This window comes from Pseudopodoces humilis, chromosome 2 (assembly GCF_049639895.1).
Source record: "Pseudopodoces humilis isolate 2021_Gansu_Grassland_sample_001 chromosome 2, ASM4963989v1, whole genome shotgun sequence".
Classification (NCBI taxonomy): Eukaryota; Metazoa; Chordata; class Aves; order Passeriformes; family Paridae; genus Pseudopodoces; species Pseudopodoces humilis.
In genome coordinates, this window is record NC_142201.1 from 23,197,987 (window position 1) to 23,219,918 (window position 21,932).

Here is a 21,932-nt window from a genome sequence, read left to right on the forward strand (position 1 = left end):
CGAAATGTAAATTTAGATCTCAAATTCAAACTGTGGAGTTAAAAGCTCAGAATTCATGAATTATGTTTAGCGAGTTGTTAACTAGATTTAAGAGGCTTTGCTGAGAGTTCTTTTTTGGAAGAAAGCCATTAGCCTCCTTAAAATTTCATTTATTACTTAATAAATCAATTATATATTCTTTTTTTTCAGACTTACATTGGTGATATACTGTTGCTTGTTAACCCATTTAAAGAACTTCCTATTTATTCTACCATGGTAAGCATTCTCTTTTTTAAATGTTTGCGGTTATTTTTTCACAATTCATATAGTTCATTTGACTGGTCAAACCCCTAAAATTAATTATCCTATATGCCCCTTTTATGTGGTGAGCATCTTAGTTTTAGTATTTTAGCAAAATCTTAAAATTTCTTCCAACATACAACTATTTTTTCTGTGTCTTACTGGTAAAGCAGCCATCTTGATTGCACTTTGACTGAGCAGGAGTGCTTTTGGTTGTTTAAAAATAGTTCCTGATGACCCTGGAAGTTTCTGCCACAGTCAAACTTACAGAAATAGATGCATACTTCAAGCAGTGGTCGTTTGAGTTCACACCCCCTTGCCCAAAATATGATTCTGGAGATAACAACCTTGGATGGTGCACAAAGGCTGAAAATGTCTGTGCTCCACACGCATCTGTGACATCGCACAGCACCGAGAGCAGCGCACTCGGCACGAGCTGAGCACTGCCCTGGGTAAGGCATAGAGACGTGGCTTGTGCCAGGCACAGCCAGCGTTTGGGCAAGGGGGATTGAGTCATCCAAAATGACATCCAAATGTTTTGATCTCTCCTTCATTTCAGCCCAGACATTTTAGTGATACAGTGTTAGTATAACTGTTAATTTATCCTCCCTTCTTACCTTCTTATTGATGCACTGAGATCACAGAGTTCAGCCTCCCTGATATGGAATGTCCAAATATGTCTATTTAACTTCAAATAATTGTAAGGGGTTAAAAATTTGGTAAGCAAATAGCAATTTGTGACTGTTGCATCATGTGTCTTTGTGTGTAATAGTAGTAAATATGAAAGAAAGAAATGCTGTGATGTTCACAGTAGAAGCAGGAGATACAAAGTTGGGAGTCGGAATTTATTTATAGAAATGGAAATTATCTATCATCCCCAGGATTTCAGATGATGGTATTTTTTCCTGTCACTGTGTATTTTATATTAGATACATGATTTTGTGCACCAAGAGAGAACTGTTAATAGAGAAAGAGTTTGTGTTAAAATGTTTCCTGAATGTTTACTGCATCTTTACTTCTCTGCAGCAGCCTAGCTGATACTATATTTAAGTCTCCACGTGTTAGATGGTCTATGTATTAAAGTATTAAAAAGTGATGATGCCAATTCCTCACTAAATGCTGACATGCTATATGACGTGGCTCATTAGTTAGCATTTTTGTTTCAGGTATGTAGTTTGTTAGCTGTCAAAAAGAAAAGGAATGCAAACATGTATTGAGCATGATGCTATTTTTAAAACAAAGATGAAATGAAAATATTATCATATATATCTTTTAATAACAGCTATATTTTATGTTTCCTGCTTTCTTTTTTTAAATACTGTATATAACTTCTCAACAAACAATTTTATTATGCACTGATCACCCACACTTTGTTCCAATAGAATGCTACTAAAATAAATATTTTATAAGCAATTATTCACTCTGAGATGACAAAGAATCACATTGATGTACTTTGCTTCTAATGAAATTCAATGCAATTTCTAGATGATAATATTACTGCATTTTTACATGGAAATACACTGTGCAACTATACTACACATTATGATAACATTATACAAGGAGCATGCAAATACAACTTTGAAGGTTAACTTAGTGACTGTAGAAGTGCTTGAGCTGTAGTCATGCTACTCTGTTACATTCCTGCATAATTTACTTGTGCCTGATTAGGACAAATACACTCTTGAAGTTTGTGTTAGAAAAATATGGAAACTTGCAAAAATTTGCATTGAGCATACTTTTGTGAAGGTTTTTCTTTGTGCTTTGTCTCATTCTGAAATGATTCCTGGAGAATTAGTGTGGATTTAATCTTCTTTTTGTCTGGTAGCCCTTAAGGCCTGGCTGAGAATATATCATGGAGGATTCATTCAGCTACAGTGCTGTAGATACCCCAGAACTGAATAGTTTAATATCTAAATAAATAAGACAGGCATGGGACACAATGGGGTGATATATCAGGGTACCCTCAGGGGGGAAAAGAAAAAGATTCGATTTACTCAGGTTTTAAGGATAGTATATATTGCCAGCCATGTAAGTCAGGAGTTATTCTATATTGCAGAGTGAGAGTATTTCTGGGACACTGCTCTGTCATGTAATTAATTACTTTATAACTTATTCCTTTGATTTCAATTTTAACTTTTCATGGTATGTTCATATTTAATTTTGTAAATTTTCAAGTCAAGAGAGTGAAGAAACTATAAATGTAAGGTATTAAAAAGTAGCTTACTAGGTTTTGTTTTACATAATGCACACATAAGTACTGTTAAGTCCTCTAGTTATTTTTCATTTCATATCTTAATTTGACCTTTTGTTTCAAAGCTCTATTTTCTGTAATTAAGATCTTCATAGCTGTTGTAAAGCTATCACTTCTATACACAGATTCTGTTCAGAATGCTTAGAAAGCTTTACAAAAGACCCAAGACTGAGGAGGTGAAACAGAATTGTTTTGAAATGTGTTTATCATTTTAATTTTCTAAAATTTTTCAGGTCACCCAGCTTTATCTAAGCAACTCTGGAAAACTGTGTTCCTCACTTCCCCCACATATATTTTCCTGTGCTGAAAGAGCTTACCACATGCTATTCCAGGAGCAGCGTCCCCAGTGCTTTATCCTCAGGTGAAAATTTATCTTTCTATTAATTAATTTGTACCTCCTGCCTTTCAGTTGTTTCCCTTGGGCCTCAGCAGTTAAGATTTCCATTTTATTTTTTCTCTAACTGATTTTTTTTTTCTGTGTACTGATCTCTGTATCATGCATTAGAGCAAAATAGAAATGAAAAAGGTTTAATTACATCTCAAGTTCATAAATTCTCTTGGGCAATTGCCACTCCATGTAGCTGCATCTAATTAGGAACAAGAGTTAATGGTAAGGAATTCAAAACTGCTCTGTGTGCTTGATAATATTACATGAATCAGGGTTAGACATAGAATCTATTGACAATAAAAATTGTAAGTCCTTGACTAAATTATAAACCTCTGTGGTGAGGCGCCTGTATTGGAGCTTGCACTCTGCCTCACATATTTGTGTGACCATGAGTTTGTTCTTTAGCTCTCCAAGCTCAAAATGGACTTTAAAATAGACTTTAACCTTTATTCACAGTCTTGTTTCTATGATAAATTACTTCAAGATTACGAGTAAATGTAATAGTAATCTATGAAAAAGTTTCCTCTAAATATGTGGGACTTATAATGGTGAAATTTGGCATTCACCTGGAAATTTAATCCCCAAATCTATTAATCTTTCTTTTCTCAAACTCTCTGGAAGCAGTGAGTCTGTTGAATTTGATGTACTTAGTCAAAGAAATTTGTTGCTCAGTCTTATCACTTTTCTATCTTTTCACATGTTATGTTCATATCTTCTGAATCTTTAATCTTAATATCCTCCATGGGATTACAGAATCAATGAGATTATAAAAGACCTTTGAGCTCATCAAGTCCAGCCTTTGACTGAATACCACCTTGTCGACTAGACCATGGCACTGAGTGCCATGTCCAGTCATTTCTTGAACGCTTCCAGGGACACTTCCTGAGCAGCCCATTGCAATGTCTAATAACCTTTCCTGAGAAGAAATTCCTCCTGATAGCCAAGCTAAACCTCCCCTGGTACAGTTTGAGGCTATTTCCTCTTGTTTTTCACTAGTTACCTGGGAGAAGATGCTGATCCCCACCTGGCTACAGCCTCCTTTCAGGCAGTTGTAGAGAGTGATAATCCTCCTTTTCTCCAGGCTAAACAACCCCAGCTCCCTCAAAGTTCTTCACAGGGCTTGTGCTCCAAATCCTTGACCATCTCCATTGCCCTACTCTGGACTCCCACTAGCACCTGAGTGTATTTTCTTGGAGTGAGGAGAACAGAACAGGACACAGGACTTGAAGAACGGCCAAATTTTTTTGCCATTTTAAATTTATTTCTTTTTCCCTAGTCACTTCACATCTGATCGAAAGTTCACTCAATGAAACAGAGCATTTTACAACAGGAAAGCATTTGGCTAAATCACTGAAGAACTTACTACCAGTTTTTCACAATTATTTTCAGTTTGTAGCAAGCCAGCTTTACTCATGTATGCTTAACACCAAGAGCTGTCTTCATATAAACTCCTAATGGAAGAGACAGGATAAAATAATGTTATTAGTTATGCTCTTAAATAGCCAGTAGCTGGACTTTTCATAATTAGCTTCCTTCTGACTGCATTTTGCTCCTGCTTTTCAGGATATGAAAATACATTAAGCATTGACAAGATAAATGAAGATCTGTCTAGGGAGCCTAAATATAGTCCTGTTAAAAGCTAAGGATCCTTAGTAAATCAAACTAAAGATTTATGGCATGCTGATGGCTAATTTTGTGAGTCAAAAAGTCATAATAAATACACAAAATGAAATGGTCTAGCTTTTTAACAGCCAGGAGTGTCAATATCCAATGATACTGTTGTGATATAAATCACATTTTTAAGCCAAATGATGTGGAATGAAGTCCTTGAGTTTTACAGTGGAATGCACTGAAAACTTTGTATTTCCTCAGTTTAGCATCACCAAAAGCATTCTGCTCAATTTAATATTTATTCTTTGAAAGTATAATTCTATGTCTTTTAAATGCAATGGGCTGCTGCAGTGCTGTTACAGATTTGTATTATAACATTGTTTAGAAATACACTGTTGAATTGAACTTAATTTTAGAAATATAATTTACAACTAACATGAAAGATTGGTCAGTTACAGATAACATTACTGATAATACAAAACTCATTCTTTTGTATTTAACAGTTTTTCATGCATATATTTGTTTCAAGTCTAGAAACTGGGAGCAAGACTCATTGTCTCACATATTCTGAAAATGGAGAAGAAACAAATTATTCTAACCCTCGAAAGTGTGTGAACTTAGTCACTCCTCCCTGGATATATCTTACTATATTAATGGGAATTTGGAGTAGTAATGCTCACTGTAGTACAATAAGAGGTTGGTTTAAAAAGTTCATGAAGAACAGCACACCTGACTTCCTTTAAATCTGATGGAAATCTTATATGAACACATTCTGTCAGCAGTTTTCCATCATTTCTGATTAGAGTTCAAGTACTGCAGAAGTAAGGTTTATTTGTTAAGTATTCCTGCACTTCTGAGTGTGGTACCTTTGGTCAGAATTGAAAATGAAGCACAAAAAAGAAAACCTTGTCATTTATATCAGCTGAGATGACAGTTACATTGCTCCTTACATGTTTTGTATTTTGTCATATTTTCTCTAAACAGATGATTTATAAAATTTCTTTATAATGGGATTGTTGCTTACCAAACAGTAATAATGATCCAGTGTTCCGAAATCATAAAGGTATAGACAAACCTGCCTAATATGCAGAGACTGGGGGTAGGCAAGTTCTTCTCATTACATGCAGAAAACCTGGAGTTGGCTCTTTTCCGACTCATTTACTTGGGCTTCCTTGAGTAACTACTTCCATGGAATGGTTCTAAGTGCTCCTCCATGCAGTAACTTTTGAAGCCAGTGGGCACCAGCAGCAGCGGTGGTCTCAGAGCTGGGGTGTTCTCATGTTCACACAGGCTTTGTGGGTTTGGGGAGTCACAACGAAGGTGATGCAGTAGGAACTGCATCCACAGCTCTTCACAGCCAGGCAGCTCATGTGGATGTCCAGTAAGCACAGGCTCTGCATGGATATCTCCAATGTTAGGGACACCAGCAGCCCAGCTAGACTGGCACAAAAAAGCAAAAGAGCTAGATGAAATCCAAATGCTGTGGATTTAACAGATGTAGCTTCTTTAGTTCCCCCGGGTGTTGAATGTCTCGTGTTCTTTGCTTCACATGACTTTGTATTTTCACACTTTGTATTGGTCTTTTCCTAACAAATTTAGATTTTAATTTTTATTTATAAAGTACTAGTAGGAAACAGGCCCTCCATATGGTAGTTATAAAGAGAAGCTGGAAAGCCAAAGGATCAGTCAAGTGAGAAAACTTCATGAACTTGCCTAAAACCTTATGTGAGCATGGGATTTCAGATTTTCCATTCATTTTCCTTTCCTTTGGAATACACTGTTTCTAATTTAACCTTTTTTATCAGTGAAATAAGCCTTCTTTGTCTGTTCCATAATGCCTTCTAAGTAAGTATTGGTGCAGAAGAATGTTTTTTTGCTTCGATGTTAACTTAACCTGCACTTTGCTAAGGCAGTCCAAACAAAAGCTCTAAGAAACCAACATTCATATTGTAAATCACATGTTGAAAAATATAGTGATGAAACAATTATTTAAAAGACAAAACTGGAATTGTTCTATAAGCAGCATTAAATTGCTAGAACAAAAATATTGCAGACAATGGTGACATTGCAAAAAATTTTACTCAACCTAAAATGAAATAGAGTAAACAAGATCTTGTACAAGGTACCAAATAAAATTTTCATTGTTAAACTGCCTTGAATATTCCAAATAATGGTATCAGAAATTAATGTTTTTTCTAACATAGCATTTCTTTCTTGGTAGTTGTCTTGGTTCTAGAAGACAGGTGTCTGCTAGGGAGAGCTGGAGCCTCCCTTGGGATGAAAGAATGTAGACCCCCTCCCTCCGAATTATTATAATTTTGAAATCAAGGGGCTCTCAGGCAGAGATCTGGGGATAGGAATAACAGTTCTTTACTAGTAAAACCAGGCAAACAAACAAACAATAACTACAGCAATAACAAGAACACAGAACCAGGGACCCTGGGACAGCTTTCTCGGCTGAGTTGGGATGGAGGAGAGGTTTTGTTTTTCACAAACCCCCTCGGGCGGGCAGTCCCGGTGCTCCTGCAGGGCTCCGAGGAACAGTCGGCTGGAAACAGCAGGGATGAGCTGAGATCCTGGGCTGGTGGATGAGGTGTATCAGCAGGGATGAGCTGAGATCCTGGGCCGGTGGCTGAGGTGTATCAGCAGGGATGAGCTGAGATCCTGGGCTGGTGGCTGAGGTGTATCAGCAGGGATGAGCTGAGATCCTGGGCTGGTGGATGAGGTGTATCAGCAGGGATGAGCTGAGATCCTGGGCTGGTGGCTGAGGTGTATCAGCAGGGATGAGCTGAGATCCTGGGCTGGTGGATGAGGTGTATCAGCAGGGATGAGCTGAGATCCTGGGCTGGTGGATGAGGTGTATCAGCAGGGATGAGCTGAGATCCTGGGCCGGTGGCTGAGGTGCATCAGCAGCTCCGCGGCGGTGCCTGGCACTGCCACACGTCCCGGCAGGACAGGGGGTGAGAGGCCACCAACAAAGAGGGGAGAAGGAGAAGAAGCAGCAGCTCCGTCTGGGTGATGGCGAAAAATTCCCTTCTCTCCACCGCAGCAGCTCCGCGACCCAGCACACGAACGTCCTTCCCCGAAGCCGAAGAAAAACCAGCTAAAAACTGTCCCCACCCTCCTTTTCTGCCCCCTTCCCCCCCGCCCTGGGCCCGGCTACTCTTTGTCCTTTGTCGAGCACCCCAAAGTACCGGTAGTTGGGTTGTCCCAGCACATAATGGGTAAAAATTCCACGGGCAGGCCAGAACACAAAACAAAACAAAAAAAAAGGACACCTAACCCTCAACAGTGGTTCAATCTGTATTTCACTAGAAATGAATATAACCCATTGAAATGTACAGAAAAACTAACTCACATTGTGTGTCTTTTTCAGCTGCTGCATTCTGGTGATTTTTGGAGCCCTGAACAATAATCTAGCAACCACTTTGATAAAAAAACTCCTGTGGCAGGACTGTAAAATTAATAGTTGAGCCAAGCTGTCAAATCTTTGCAGCTATTTCACTGCAATGCTCAGAAAACATTAATCTTGAGAAGAAATATTTAAGAATGGATGGAAACTGTCCGCTTTGTACTTGTTTGCATGGTCCTGTGTTGCCCAGGCCACATTTGTCTTGCAGTGAAAAACAAACATAGCTTTATATTAAAAATGAAGCAAATTAATGCTTAAGGGAGGAAGGTCATGGTGAACACTCCAGTTCCTTTGTTTAAGTAGGCATTTTTTTTGTTTAATTTTAAGTTGCATGCCTGCTTTGTAATTCTTGAAAACAATCAAAGGCATATCAACTGTTATTTTAGCATCCCCTCTCCCCACCCTCAGTTTCTCCAGCTGTAAGAAAGATTTTTGAATCCTGGAAAAACTTTCTGTTGAAGAGTCTGTTTTTGGCAGATGAGGTTGGGCCTGAACAAACAATAAAATGCTACAATAATTTATTAAATAACAAGTCTTATATAGCTCTCAGAATGATACAGATATTTATCTGCTGGATATAAAGGGTGGTACGCTTTGAATGAGCTCTTACAAACTATGAATTAGATCTGAGTATCAAGCACAAATGATCACTTTTGTTCAATAGCTTAATAACTGGAACTGTGAATGACTGTACTAAACATCAGAGATGTTTTAATTTCAGAGAAGTTCCTTAACAGCTGAAATAACTGAAGGGCCACTGTTGCTAATCTTTTTGGTAACCTGTGGTATAGTGATAGCAGGTTGCAGCTGTGATCTTGGATTAAGTATGTTGTGGAGAGACAAAACTATTTCATCATCGTGACACACAGTTGCCAGTGAACTGGCCAATGTGAGTGGGCAATAAGAGGGAAGCTGTGATTTATATCTGTCTATGAGCTCACTGACTTTCTGGATAATACAGGTATAAAATCAGTAATTTGCAAGACTTTGAAATGTCTGTGAGGGAGGAATATCACAGGACTAATGTCCTGTTTCAATTTTTCTCTACTTCTGTTAGTGACAGCAAAGAAACATGGAATTTGGAGATTGCCATTATAGGGGCAGAAGGCTGATGCTGGATCTTAAGAACACAGGCAGCATGGCACAATTAGCATTTGGGGAGTGAAATCATCATTAAGAGGGCAGAGATGCATATTTTGTAGGGTGACATCAAGTACCATCTGACTTTTTAACTCTTTCAGAAAGCCAGAAGCTGAAAATCTGGTCAAAGAATAGAGCACTTAAGGAGAGCCTTGTCATTTCTGGAGAGTTGCTAATTCCATATTATTTGTGACAGTGACCATCTTAACATTACACAATTTCTTTTCCTCTTAGATCTGGTCTAAAAATGGCTTTGTGACCTATTAGTTAAGATTTTCACATAACATAGAATCATAGAATGAAGAGGTTGGTATTAGTCTTAATGGTCATCTAGTCCCAAATGCTGCTGCTATGGGGAGGGACACCTCATCCTAAACCAGGTTTCTCAAGGCCTTATCCAACCTGGCCTTGTACACCTCCAGGAATGGGGAACCCACAACCTCTCTGGACAACCTGTTCCAGTATCTTATCACCTTCACAGTAAAAGATTTCTTCTTAATGTCTCACATAAATTTCGCCCCTTTCAGTTTGTACCATTATTCCTTGTCCTGTCACTACAGTTCCTAAGAGTCCCACTTTGGCTTCTCTGTAGGCCCCCTTCAGATGCTGGAAGGTTGCCATGAGGTCTCCACACAACCTTCTCTTCTCCAGTCTGAACAGCCACAACTTTCTCACCCTGTCTCTGTGGAGGAGGTGCTCCAGTCCTCTTACCAGCTTTGTGATGCTCTCCTGGACTTGCTCCAACAATTCAGTGTCCTTATGCTGGGGACACCAGAGCTGGTGTCCAAAAGAGTGCTCAGAAGAGTGGAGTAGAGGGGGACAACTGCCTCCTTTAAACAGCTGGCTACACTGCTTTGGATGTAGGCCAGGGTTTACTTGGCTTTCTGGTCTGTGAGCACACACTGCTGGCTCACTGCTGGTGAATTTTTCTGTGACCATCACTCCCAAGTCTTTTTACTCAGGGCTGCTCTCAGTCACTTCTCTGCCCAGCCTGTAGCTGCCTGTGACCTTGCGCTTTTCTTCGTTGAATTTCATGAGGTTTGCATCAGCCCACCTCTCAAGCATGTTAAGGTCTCTGGATGGCATCCCTTCCCTCCAGCGTGAGGTGTCACCCCACAGCTTGATCAGGGTACACTTGATTCTACTCTCCATGTCACTGACAAAGATGTTCAACAGTTTCAGCCCCAGTTCTGACCCCTGAGAACAGCACTCATCTCTGATCTCCACGTAGACAATGAGATGCTGAGCACCACACTTCGTGTGATGATCCAGCCAATTCTTTATCCAGTAAATGGTCCATCCATCAGATCTGTGTCTCTCCAGTTTAGAGACAAGGGTGTTGTGCAAGACAGTCTCAAACACTTTATTTAGGTTCAGGCAGATAATGTGAATTGCTCTGCCCCTGTCCACCAATCCTGTAGCTCTGGAATAGAATACAGACTAGATCTGTATATCTGTATATCAGACTAGATCTGTATATCAGACTAGATCTGATAGATCTGTAGCTCCCTGTGTCTTCCGCTTTCCTCTTTCTAAATACGGATGTTGATATTTGCCTTTTTCTAGACAGCAGGAACTTCACTTGACTGCTGCAGTTTATCAAAAATTATGGATAGTGGCTTAGCACCTTCATCTACCAGCTCCCTCAGGACCCACAGCTGGATTTCATCAGATACACCACCATGTAGCCAGGTTGCAAACCACTGCAGTCTTGGACCATAAACCTCCTACTGATGCCAATAGGAGTTTGAAGTCCAGTGTTAGCCCTCCATCTTGTCATAGAAACATGGACAACACAGACAAAAGCAGTTTGACACATCATATATAGCAATGACAACATCTATCTTATCACATTAAGACTAAAGTTTACCAGGCAAACAATAGAGTATTCACCAAAGCTGCATGTGTGTTCTATGAGAGTTGAATGAGATTAAATGGTGCATTGCTATCCAAGTATGAAACTCTTTTTTGTCCTTCCTGATTTTGTTTCTTCCATTTTAATTGATTTCTTCTTTGGAGGGATATTTGAATAGATAAAGCAATGGCCAGACAGATACTGTATTTTGCTGCCTTCTCGTTTTCAGAAACTAAAATACAAGGGAAACAGACTGATCAGCCATTACATCCGTTGTACTTGTGAAAAATCTAACTGGCTGCTGTAGAAACAGCCCTTTAAATTTGATCAAGTGATTAAATGAAGGAGGAGCATCAAATTACATTTTATTTGATTCAGCTGTCTGCAAAGAAAATGTCTTATAATTCTTACATGAATTTCTTAATCAGGCTTCACTAACTTCATCCTTTCTACCTCTTTCCTTTTCTTCCTTCTCCATACTTAAAGTGCACCGCTAATTCTACTTCCTTCCTCCAGCCCGCCACTTTTCTATTGTTTCTTTACACCTTTGTCATTCTTTTGCCTTTTACCTTATTTACTTAGTCACCCTGTCAGAAATTCTCATTCTTTTGATTATTTATTCCACATCACAAACAAGAAATCACAGTGATCTAGATAGAATCACTGAAGTCAGAATGTATTGCAGAAACTGGGCAGGTTGTAAAATCAATCAGCTTTTTCTTTTCCTTTCTGTTCCTTTTGTATTTTATTTCCATTCTTCCTATTGTATTCTTCACTTTCCATTTCCTCTGATTCCCCTTCATTACTACAGCAATAATTTCCCCATCTGTAAAGAAAACCAGGCAATGTTAGTGAGCTCCTTTGCTGGATAAAAGATAAAGGAAAACATAAAATCTGTGCTATAAATACCTTCAAAAAGGCTTGAAAGCATTAGATTTGATTGGTTTGACCTGTGGTACAGGACAATGTATCTTGACAGCTCTGACAGCCTTCTTGTACATAGACAGTCAGTCAGTCAATCTCCCATGTTCTGTTCTTTATTTGTCATCCATAAACCTTCTGTTATTTGAAATGAAAGTTTGATGGAGGTACCTTAAATCCATTCAAACGAAGCTAGCAGGGAATATAAATAACATTTCAATTGTGAAGCTAACAATGATTCCTCCCTTTCTTCCTTGCCTGTCATCTTGCAGTGGAGAAAGTGGTTCTGGGAAGACTGAAGCCTGCAAACAGATAGTGAAACACCTTGCTTGCAGAGCCAGCTGCAGCAGAAATACCTTTGATACAAAGATAAAACATGTAAGTAGCATTCCAATCACTGAGTGGAATGAAGCAAAACTTTGGCCTCTTGGATGGAGAGAGATATTTGAACTGTACAGAAAAAGGAGTCAGCTCTGTAGAAATTCATAAATGGCTTGCTTTTTTTTTTTTTGAAGTCAAAGGAAGTATTTTTCTATGAATGGGAATGAGATTAAGCTCACATTTATGTGATAAGAAGAATCTCCAAAGTGGAGGCAATTTTTGTTTCTATGTTTAGTTGACTTTGAAAGTCAGTGTTGCAGTGAATAGGAAACATTTCTGTGATAAGAACCTGTTTCTTAAACATGAAATTAATTGCATTCTGTAAATAAATAAATTTGCCTGTATGGTGTGGCGATGCCTCACTGGACAGTATAAGAAGTGTTGAGACATCTGAAGTAATAGTATGCAAGACAAAAACTGAAAACTTGCAGGAAAACTGCAAGGATTGAGCAAAGTTATATGGCTCAGTATTTGAGTACTAAATGTATTTAAGAAATAGGTAAGAGTTCTGAATATTTGTTCAGTCATATTTAATTTCCAAAATATGTGTTTCCATATACCCATATTTAATTCTCTATAAAGGTTCATACAGACATTTTAAGCTATGCTGAACCCTGGATTGCCAATTCAAATTCTGTAAAAATAAATACCTATCCTGATGAAACTTTTAATCTGAGATCTCAACTCGGAGACATCTATCAATGGGTCTTAATGGAAGTGGAAGAGCATTATCAAATTTTAGTTATAGAAAGATCTTTAAAATAGCTTAGATAGGATATCTGACTTTAAATGGTAAATGTATCAGCTCTTATTCATAGTGAATAGAGATTCTAATTTAGTTGCCTTTGAAGGTGCCTTAATGAACACAGTTGTCTGGATTAATTCCTGCTGCAGTTATACATAGCACCATTAAATTAATAAAGTTGCACAGTTTAAAGCAAGTGCTGAATTAGTCTGAAGAGCAGATACATCCTAAACAGCACTACTGGAGTGGAACTGGAACCAAAAATAGGCTGACTAGTTTTCTGCTGCCACCTACTGCACAGACAGCTGATTTAATTAATAATTGTGAATGGCTGAATTTTTAGAACTTCTGTGCCACTCCACAGACCTCATTCCTCCCCAGCTAGTTCATCCTGGTTCATTGAAAGAGTGATGCCAGAACAACAGTGTATATGCACCACATTGCAATCAACTTAAAGGATGCACAGAGGAAAGTTCTGAAGGGAATCTGTCAGAGTCTAAGGGGTGCAATCAACTAATTATACACAAAAAAGCTAAATACAATGGTTGTGACCATGAAAGCGTAACATGGAAATGCATTAGTGAGACATGCCATAAAAATATCAGAATCTGTTTTTTTCCTCAGTTTTCACTAGTATAATCCTGAAATATTTCTATTTGAAATCAATAATGTATCAATAATGTATTTCTGACATTTTATAAAACCTGTAAATTCCTTTGTTGGGTTATTAGTATTGACTGACTGTAGCTTCATAAGTTGTCTTCAAAGATTTTAATATTTTTGCTAAATATGCTAGGTCCAGGAATGTGACTCCAGTAACTCATATCCAAACTACTGATAGGGACACAGCTCACATGGGAACATTTCACTTACAACTTCCACTATTCTGACATTGCTTTTTTTTTAATATATTATATATATATACACACACACACACACACACACACACACATATATATATAGATAGATATAAATATAGGTAGATATAGATATAATACATTATTATATGTAATATATTTCTTATATATGATATATATTAAATTATATATAATTTATTTATATTTATTATCCTAGATATGTAATATATATTGTATAGTTTGTATATCTATATCTATATAATTATACTTATATATAATTTATAATTTATTTCAATTTCTACTTTGGAAAAAAATCCTACCAATTATTTTTTTTAATTCCAAGATGAAAAATGGCTTTTTTTCCCCCCCAATTTACTACTAATAAGCCAACCTTACTAATATGTCTTGAAATATCTTCCTGTGTATTTCCTCTTATTACTTCTTTACTATTGTTTTGCAGGTAAACTGTATCTTGGAGGCCTTTGGACATGCTAAGACACCCTTGAATGATTTTTCCAGCTGTTTTATAAAGTATTTTGAACTACAGTTTTGTGAGAGAAAAAAAACATTAGTTGCAGGTAAGTATCATTTAATCTGTAAATTTTGATATCAGGCAGAGAGTGTTAGATCAGAGCTCCCAGTGTGCCATGCACAGAATTGGACAGCAAGGGCTTCAAATAGCATGAAAGAGTCCAGGGGGGTTAGGGAGTGTCAGAGGAACAATCTTCATAGCCTGGGAATTGATCACTTGTCAGGAGTGAGCAGTGCCCTGTTCTGAGCAACCACAAGGTGGCAGGGAAAGACAAGAAACAAACTGAAACCAGTGTTTCCTCACATTTCCCAGGAGATGTTTCATTTCACTGATCAACATACTGAGAGCTGTGTTCTGCAGTGCCGTGAAGTGAGAGTAAAAAATGGATTAGTTTGTTAAGTTGTGCATTTCTACCTAATATTGTATTGGGTATTTTAAGTGTCCCTTAAAATAGTGAGTGTTATCATTTGTTTAGTTAAAAAAAAAAACAAAAAACCCCAAAAAATAAAACAACAAGTATATTCTGTAATACAGAAATTAGAAGTCATTTGTTACAGCTTAGAGCTTATTTTAAAACATCTTGGAACCATGTTGTTGTTTATTCTTCTTAAAGGAAAGCGTGAAATTCGTTCCTGCTTTCAGAGTGAGTCCTCTAATCCCTAGTAAGCATTCCTTAGTGAAAAAAAAAAAAAACAAAATAAAAAGGAAATACAAGAAAACTGACCAAACTTTCAGTTTGATTCTGAAAACTCTGCTCTTCAAAAGCAGTCAGAGAAAGCTTTCATTTCTGGTCTGCATGGGTCATCCTAAAGCTACTCACTGTCAAAGCAAGATATGTCTGCAGAAATAACTATACACAGATAGCTTCCTACCTGCACTGTTCCTGGATGGAGAAGCCATATGGCAAGACACTTTTGTTCCAAGTAAATTAGATTTTGTTAGATAAACATTTCCAAATCTACTTATCTTTTTTTTTTCTTTTTTATTTTTTTTTTCTTTCCCTAATTTTAAATATATTTACGCTTTCTGAAGAGTTTCCTAAAAATTACTTTGGAAATATTTCCAACTAGATTTTCTTGAGATAGTTCACTATACGCTAGAAAATAGGTTTTTTCACAGGAAATGTCACTGCATGGGAAATTAATAACACCTTTTTCTGCCTTGTTTTATAATGAATGTAGGATAATCATAGAGGAAATTGAAAACTAAAAATGTGTGATTTTCTTTTTAATTTATAAGCTGTTGTGGGAGGAATGCAAAATTAAATATACATTAGCATGGACTGAAGAGCATCTCAGTTCAGTTCGTAAAAATAAACCTCGATCCCTAAAGCTAAAATTTTATAGACCCTTTGTATTGTATATATTTAATTTGAGTATATTGTGTTTGCAGGGATGTGGGTTTATGAACAGCTTTACTCAGAACTGCCAGTTTAATTCATTGCCATTGCCTGTGACAGGATCAGTTAACCAGGTTCTTGTGCCAGTTTTCTGGTACACTAATTCTGTGTTTTTATGATTCTCAAGACATAGGCATCAAATGAGAAAATGTAGGGGTAGTCAGGTCAGTTAACAAATATAAACAAATACTTATCTAGCCTGCTATTCCCCAGTTATTTAGGAATTGAAGTTATTTAGGAATCTCACCAACTCGAAGGCAGCCAAAAGTTACATAATTTACTGTCAAGAGAGACAAGCCTCACTACAGCAGTCAAGGTGTGTTTTATATTTGTGAAATTTGCCATTGTTCCTACTGTTTGATTTGCATAGTAGATGTTGCCTTTTCTCAGCCACTGCTAAGCATCCCATCTGAGTGAAATTGTCCCAGGTTTAGACCACCATGAATGAGAAAAGAATCAGGTATGTTGTCTTTGGCAGGTTTAAATTCCACCCAGGCATACTCTGTATTTATCTGCAAGATCATTTGCAGCAGTATTTACTGTCTTGAACTGTTTAAATGTAAATTAATATTTTAAATATGCAGAGCACCTGATTTTGCTGAGCCATGAATTTATAACTCATTGATACTAACAGGGCTAAACATGCCTGATTTGTAAACAGAAATCCAAGTGACATGGCTGCCTCCATCAGAGGATTTAGGTTGTTTAAATTCCTCCACAGATATTAAGGGTGGAGATCTGGAACAATTTGCTGGGAGGGGCATGCACAGTATGTGTGTACAATTTTATTATAGAGGGCAAGCCCAAGGTGGCACTTTTTGCTTTTTGGGTGGACACCAGTGAAGTTTGTTACAGCTTTTTGTTCATGCTGAAATTCTTTTAGACCCTGGAAATGCTCTGACTTTTGGCACAAAGTTTATTTTTTCTAGCAGAAAGTACAATATACCTAAATAACTGAAATATTCCCCATAATTTTCGTCATTAGATTTGATTAGTTCTTTAGCATAATGTGTATTTTTGCCACAATGTTTTGAAAACAAGGATGAAAAGTTTTAGTGTGGTTCTACTCAAAGCCAGTATAGATATCTGAATGGGTATTATGTAGTAAAAAGTTTTAAATTAGAATAAACACTTCAAATAAACTACAGGCCAGTGATTTCATTAAGTTTCTAAAATAAATTCAGAACTCAAAGACTGATCTTCTTGCAAAAATATTAATATAATTTCTAGATAATGATTAAGTCCCAAAGCATAATAGTAATATTAGAAGACTGATTTTTCTATTTTTTTTTTTTTTCCCAGAATTGTCTTTCAGGTGAGTTAATACAACTCCTAAGGTGAAAATTAATGCCTCTATAAATTTCCTGAAATTACTCAAAAAAGAAACTTAGGGAGAGAAAATAAAGTCTGAGAAATTTATTCTCCAGATTTTCTGCTTTGCTTTTCAGGCATTGATTTTTTCAGTCCTCACTTTTTGAAAAGCAAGGACTGATTTTGTTGTTATTGTTGTTGTTGTTGCTTTGTTTTGTTTTGGTTTTCGGTTTTGTTTTTTTTCTTTAAAGTTACATTGAAATGGACTGACAAATATTTTCTTGTCTCTATAAATAGTTGTGTTTAGGACAGCATGGTTATTGAGAAGGAGCAATGTAGTTTCTAAGAACACATAGCTGAAAGAGATTTCACTGATCACACTTCTAATACAGACTCTGCTTGCTGACTGTGTAGCTGCTGAGCAGATCAAGTGAGCTGTTAAAGGAAGTAGAAATTTGTTTGTCCCTGTAAGCACAATTACCATTGCACAAAAATGAGAGACTTTGCTTTGGAACTTTATTAATTTCCCCCCATTTATTTCACACATAGATTAACAAGCATATTTCACTTTGTAGAAAAGCATACTACCATGATAATTTTCTTTATGACTCTTAGCACCATTAAGATGATGCTGTGTTTGATTCTTGCTGATTGGAAGCTTGGCTTTTCTTAACAGCTCTTCCCACTGCTGGAGATGCTAGTTGAGATGGAATGTGTTTAGCCTTATTAAAGTGCAGGTGACTTGAAGTACTTGGAAAGGGCTGAATTAATTAGTGTCATCTGAATATGTGATGTTGCCCATCATTAAAGTTAAATGATAGATGACCTTTGGTAACATTTTTCCTGCTTGTATTAATCAATGAATGTTAAAAACAGCTGAAGTGGTAGTTATAAAAGGCTTAGTGAAGAATATTGCATAGAAAAATGTGATTAAAGATTTACAGTGAACTCTTTTCAAATTAATTGATGGTTGGATTAGTTTTACTGTGAAATAAGTTACAAGCACAATTAAAGATGGAAATCTTCCTTCAGGTTCATCTATTCTGTTTTACCCTGTAGGAATGACAGACAGGTAATGATTGATTCTGATGAAAGTGTGTGTCTGGGCCAGTCCTGCCATGATTACTTCACTTCAATTTATAATGTGTTGCAAAGTTACTGGAGCCAGAAACATACATGATTTCCCAAGTGTGCCTTTCTACTTCCAGTACATGTTTGGGTTTTTTAGTTTTTTCTGTACTGTAGCAGCAGAGGATTAGATGGATGATACACAATTTCTCATAATATTGATTCCATAATAGCAGCTCACTACTCCATTTTGTAGGATGATTAAATGGGCCAGATCACGTTTCCTTGCTTCAGCAAGTCAGACGTACAGCTCCTGTATGCCTGTCCTACTGTCTCTTAGCCAGAATCCCAGGCATGGTTTTGGTTGCCAGCACATGTCAGGACATGTCTGTGCTGTTACACAGAGAAAGCGTAGAGGATGTCCCTGGCTAATGTTCCACTGACCTTCTGTACTCCTTAACTGGGATATGTCCAGGATGGTTTGGCCTGTGCAGAGTAGTTCTTTAAGAGACCTTGCAAAGTTATATTTAGTTCTTGGACAGAATTTAACTGCTGAGGTCTTTCTCAAAACAATATGCTCAAGATTCCCCCATTTAATTTCTCTCCCATCTACGCTGTCTTTCATCAGTATTCTCAAAGGCTGTGTTCCCTCATACACACAATTGCAAGTAACCTCAGGTTTGCTGTGTTTATTTCAACAATGTAAATGGAAACTTAAAAAACTTCAAAAGATAAGTGGAATTTAAAATAAAATGACCAGACAAATACAGATGGTATAGCAATAACCAACCCAACAATGAACAAGCTATTGTGGATGTTAGCAACTCTATGGTGACAGGAACTGACATTCTGCCTGCTGGCCTAGCATTAGGCTAATGCAACTACTGTGTCTCTGATACACACTCTCATTCACCAAATTGTTTCACTTTGCATTGAGCAACACCTGTGAGTCCAAAACTGGTTCTGAAAATATTGCTTTAATCCCAGCCAGATTAAAAAAAGTAAAAAAATGAGAAAAATTCTAAAAAGACAGTATGCATTTAGAGAACATACTTACTGTGCTGCAGGATGCATGCACCAATATTTACAATGACTGTATGTTCAAGAACTGCTTCCAGTTCATGAAGAAAGGAGTCCTGAATGAGTTGGTTGAAAGCCAGGCTACGGGAAGCTATAGTTTAATATTCTTCTCTTACTCCCTCTACTTACTGGGTTGAAAAATATAGGTCCTTCATTGCTGAGAAGTGCACCTTATGCTCTAAATTCAACAGCCAGGGCAAGGAGGCTTGCAAAGAGTCTGTGAAAGCTCTGCCATACTGCAGATATTGAAAAGCCTAAAGCTGCAGCAAAATGGACTGTGTCCATGTGGTGGAGGTACTCAATTGTGCGTGAAGAGACGTGCTTCTGGTCTTTGCACCACAGTACTTAAGTAATGATGAGATAAAGTATGCCAGCAGCTGGATAAGTGGGAACTGGGATCAGTTCCCAATGACCAGAAGGGCCCTGACCTCCAGCTGCAGTTGGACATTGTTCTCTTAGTCTCTTGCATCTGGAACCACACAGTGTTGTACTCCCAGGGGAGAGCTCAAGAGTAGCCTGCCCAAAACGTGAATCCATCTCTTCACAGCTATCTCTAAAATGCCTGTTATCTTCTGAGCAGGTAAATGGATCTGAGGGCTCAAGATTTCCTTTGCTTCTGCGCTTTGCCTCTTTCAGAGTCTTAGTGGGCCTGAGGTTATGTATGATCCTGTAAACTGGTTTTTTTGTAGGCAAATCTCACTCAGATTCATCCTCCTTCACCTTCTTCCCCAGACTGCTGATTCACACAGCCTCAGGCCATCATAGTCCTTGTTCCCCCAGGCTCAGGTCAGTGAGCTTGTTGATAACCTGTTCTGCAGAGGATTTGTCTCTTTGCAGCCATCTAGAAGCTAGGTGGTTAATCTAAACTATTAATCTCTATATTCTTGATTGCCAGCAGAGAAAGAAGAAATGCTTCCAGGTGTGTTTTTTCAAGAGGTCTTGAATCTCTCTTCCATCTTTCTCTTTTTGTTTAGAAGGAGGATAGAATAGATACCAGTGCTGAGATGGCCACACCTTGGTGAGATGACTAATATCTTGTCTCTTAGAAAGTCTTGCCAAATACAGCAAGTGGTACAAATCAGCATCAGTACTTTTACAACTAAGTAGTTTTAATGGTAATATTAAACAGTAAGTAAGTGTGATAATGTGTTTGTTCCACCAATTTAAATGGAATTAGGGTTTTATATGTGATTTGTATAGAAAACCATGGCAGTATAATGGTAAAACTATATTTTATATGCTCCCCTCAGATAATTCTATAAGAAATGTTGTTTATTCTTAACTGTTGCAATTGTGAAAGTTTAAGATTTAAGTTTAGAACAAGCAGTAAATTGATGAATTTATGTGTTTGTTTTTTAATCAGCTAGGATTTATACATACATGTTGGAGAAGTCTCGTGTCGTTATCCAGCCTCTCAACCAGAGTAATTTTCATATTTTTTACTTGATGATGGATGGATTGTCTGCTGAAGAAAAATACACCCTGTACCTAAATAATTTGTCTGCACACAGGTAGGAAAACAAGTTTATATTTAGTATTTATATTTTTCTTATATTAATGCCTCTCTTCTGTTGAAGTCCTTCTTCCAATGGTTGAAATTTTTCTAACTTTTCAATGAGTTCTGACATAATTTATTATGGAGAACCTGCTTATGAGGATTTAATTCTAGGTTACATATATAGTTTCTTAACAAGATCAGAGTTTTATATCCATTAATATTGTTTCCTTAAAGGAGAAAAGGAATTTTATTGGATATCTTTCTGTCATCTGTGGACTACAGTAGGTCTATTGTTTTTGGTTTTTTTCCCTGGCAAGTTTGTTTCTTAAGGTAAAAACTGTTTAATTTACTTAAAATTTTCTTATGGAATATATTGATTTTAATGAAATGTCACTAAATGTTACTGTTTTCTCTATTTTCATTTTGATACTTGACATCAAATTAGTAAGGATAACAGAAACCAAAGTTTTGACTGCCTTGAACCCAAGGATAGGATTCAACACCCAACACTTAAAATTATGTCTTTCTGTATGACTCCACATGAGCTGGTTTTCTTGGCTTCCATTTGCAGTCAAAGGAGATTGAGTCCCTACTCAGCTGTATATAGATTTACATCACTGTGTGCTTTGGATGAACTGAACCACGTGTGTGTCTTCATAAACTGTGCTGCTTACATTGACTGTAATAGTAAGAGCTTAAATATAAAGAGCTGAATATATATACCCAAATGTAGCTTGTCTAAGTCTTAATATACTCCAAATATTTACTATAGGAGGAGATTTTTTTTTTTCAGGAAATTTTGTATCTCAGAATTTATTAATTCAGAATATTTTAGAATGAAAAAATATTCTGCAGTTAATTTACCTTTTACTTTTTAGTCTTTCCTAAGTGTCACTGAAATGGGAGAAGGCTATTTAGTATTAATGATCTTCTCTTAAACTGACTATCTTTAAAATGAGTATAGTGAGTAACTGTAAAAAAAACAACAGTAATAAAAATTATGTAAGAAGAATGTTTTCAGCATTTCACATCTAAGCCTTTTTCCCATGGATTTTTCTTTCTCAACTTTTTTATTTTCCACTCTGGCTACTTACTTGAATAAAATAGCAATTCTAGATTTAGGACCTGTAAATAGACACCACATTAATTTTTGTAGAGAAAAGCTTTCTTGGTTATAACATTTTTCTTGTATGGAAATCTTCTG

The 21,932-nt window shown here is 37.0% G+C and overlaps 1 protein-coding gene across 1 annotated transcript in view; it reads left to right on the top strand.

Moving 5' to 3' along the window:
• MYO16 (myosin XVI) overlaps positions 1-21,932 on the top strand; it is a 262,514-nt gene that overhangs the window by 96,841 nt on the left and 143,741 nt on the right. The window contains exons 11-15 of the mRNA XM_005516607.2: positions 190-255; positions 2,764-2,891; positions 12,130-12,235; positions 14,301-14,418; positions 20,594-20,741. Of these exons, the coding sequence (XP_005516664.2) occupies positions 190-255; positions 2,764-2,891; positions 12,130-12,235; positions 14,301-14,418; positions 20,594-20,741 (566 nt within the window). The remainder of the gene's footprint in view (positions 1-189; positions 256-2,763; positions 2,892-12,129; positions 12,236-14,300; positions 14,419-20,593; positions 20,742-21,932) is intronic.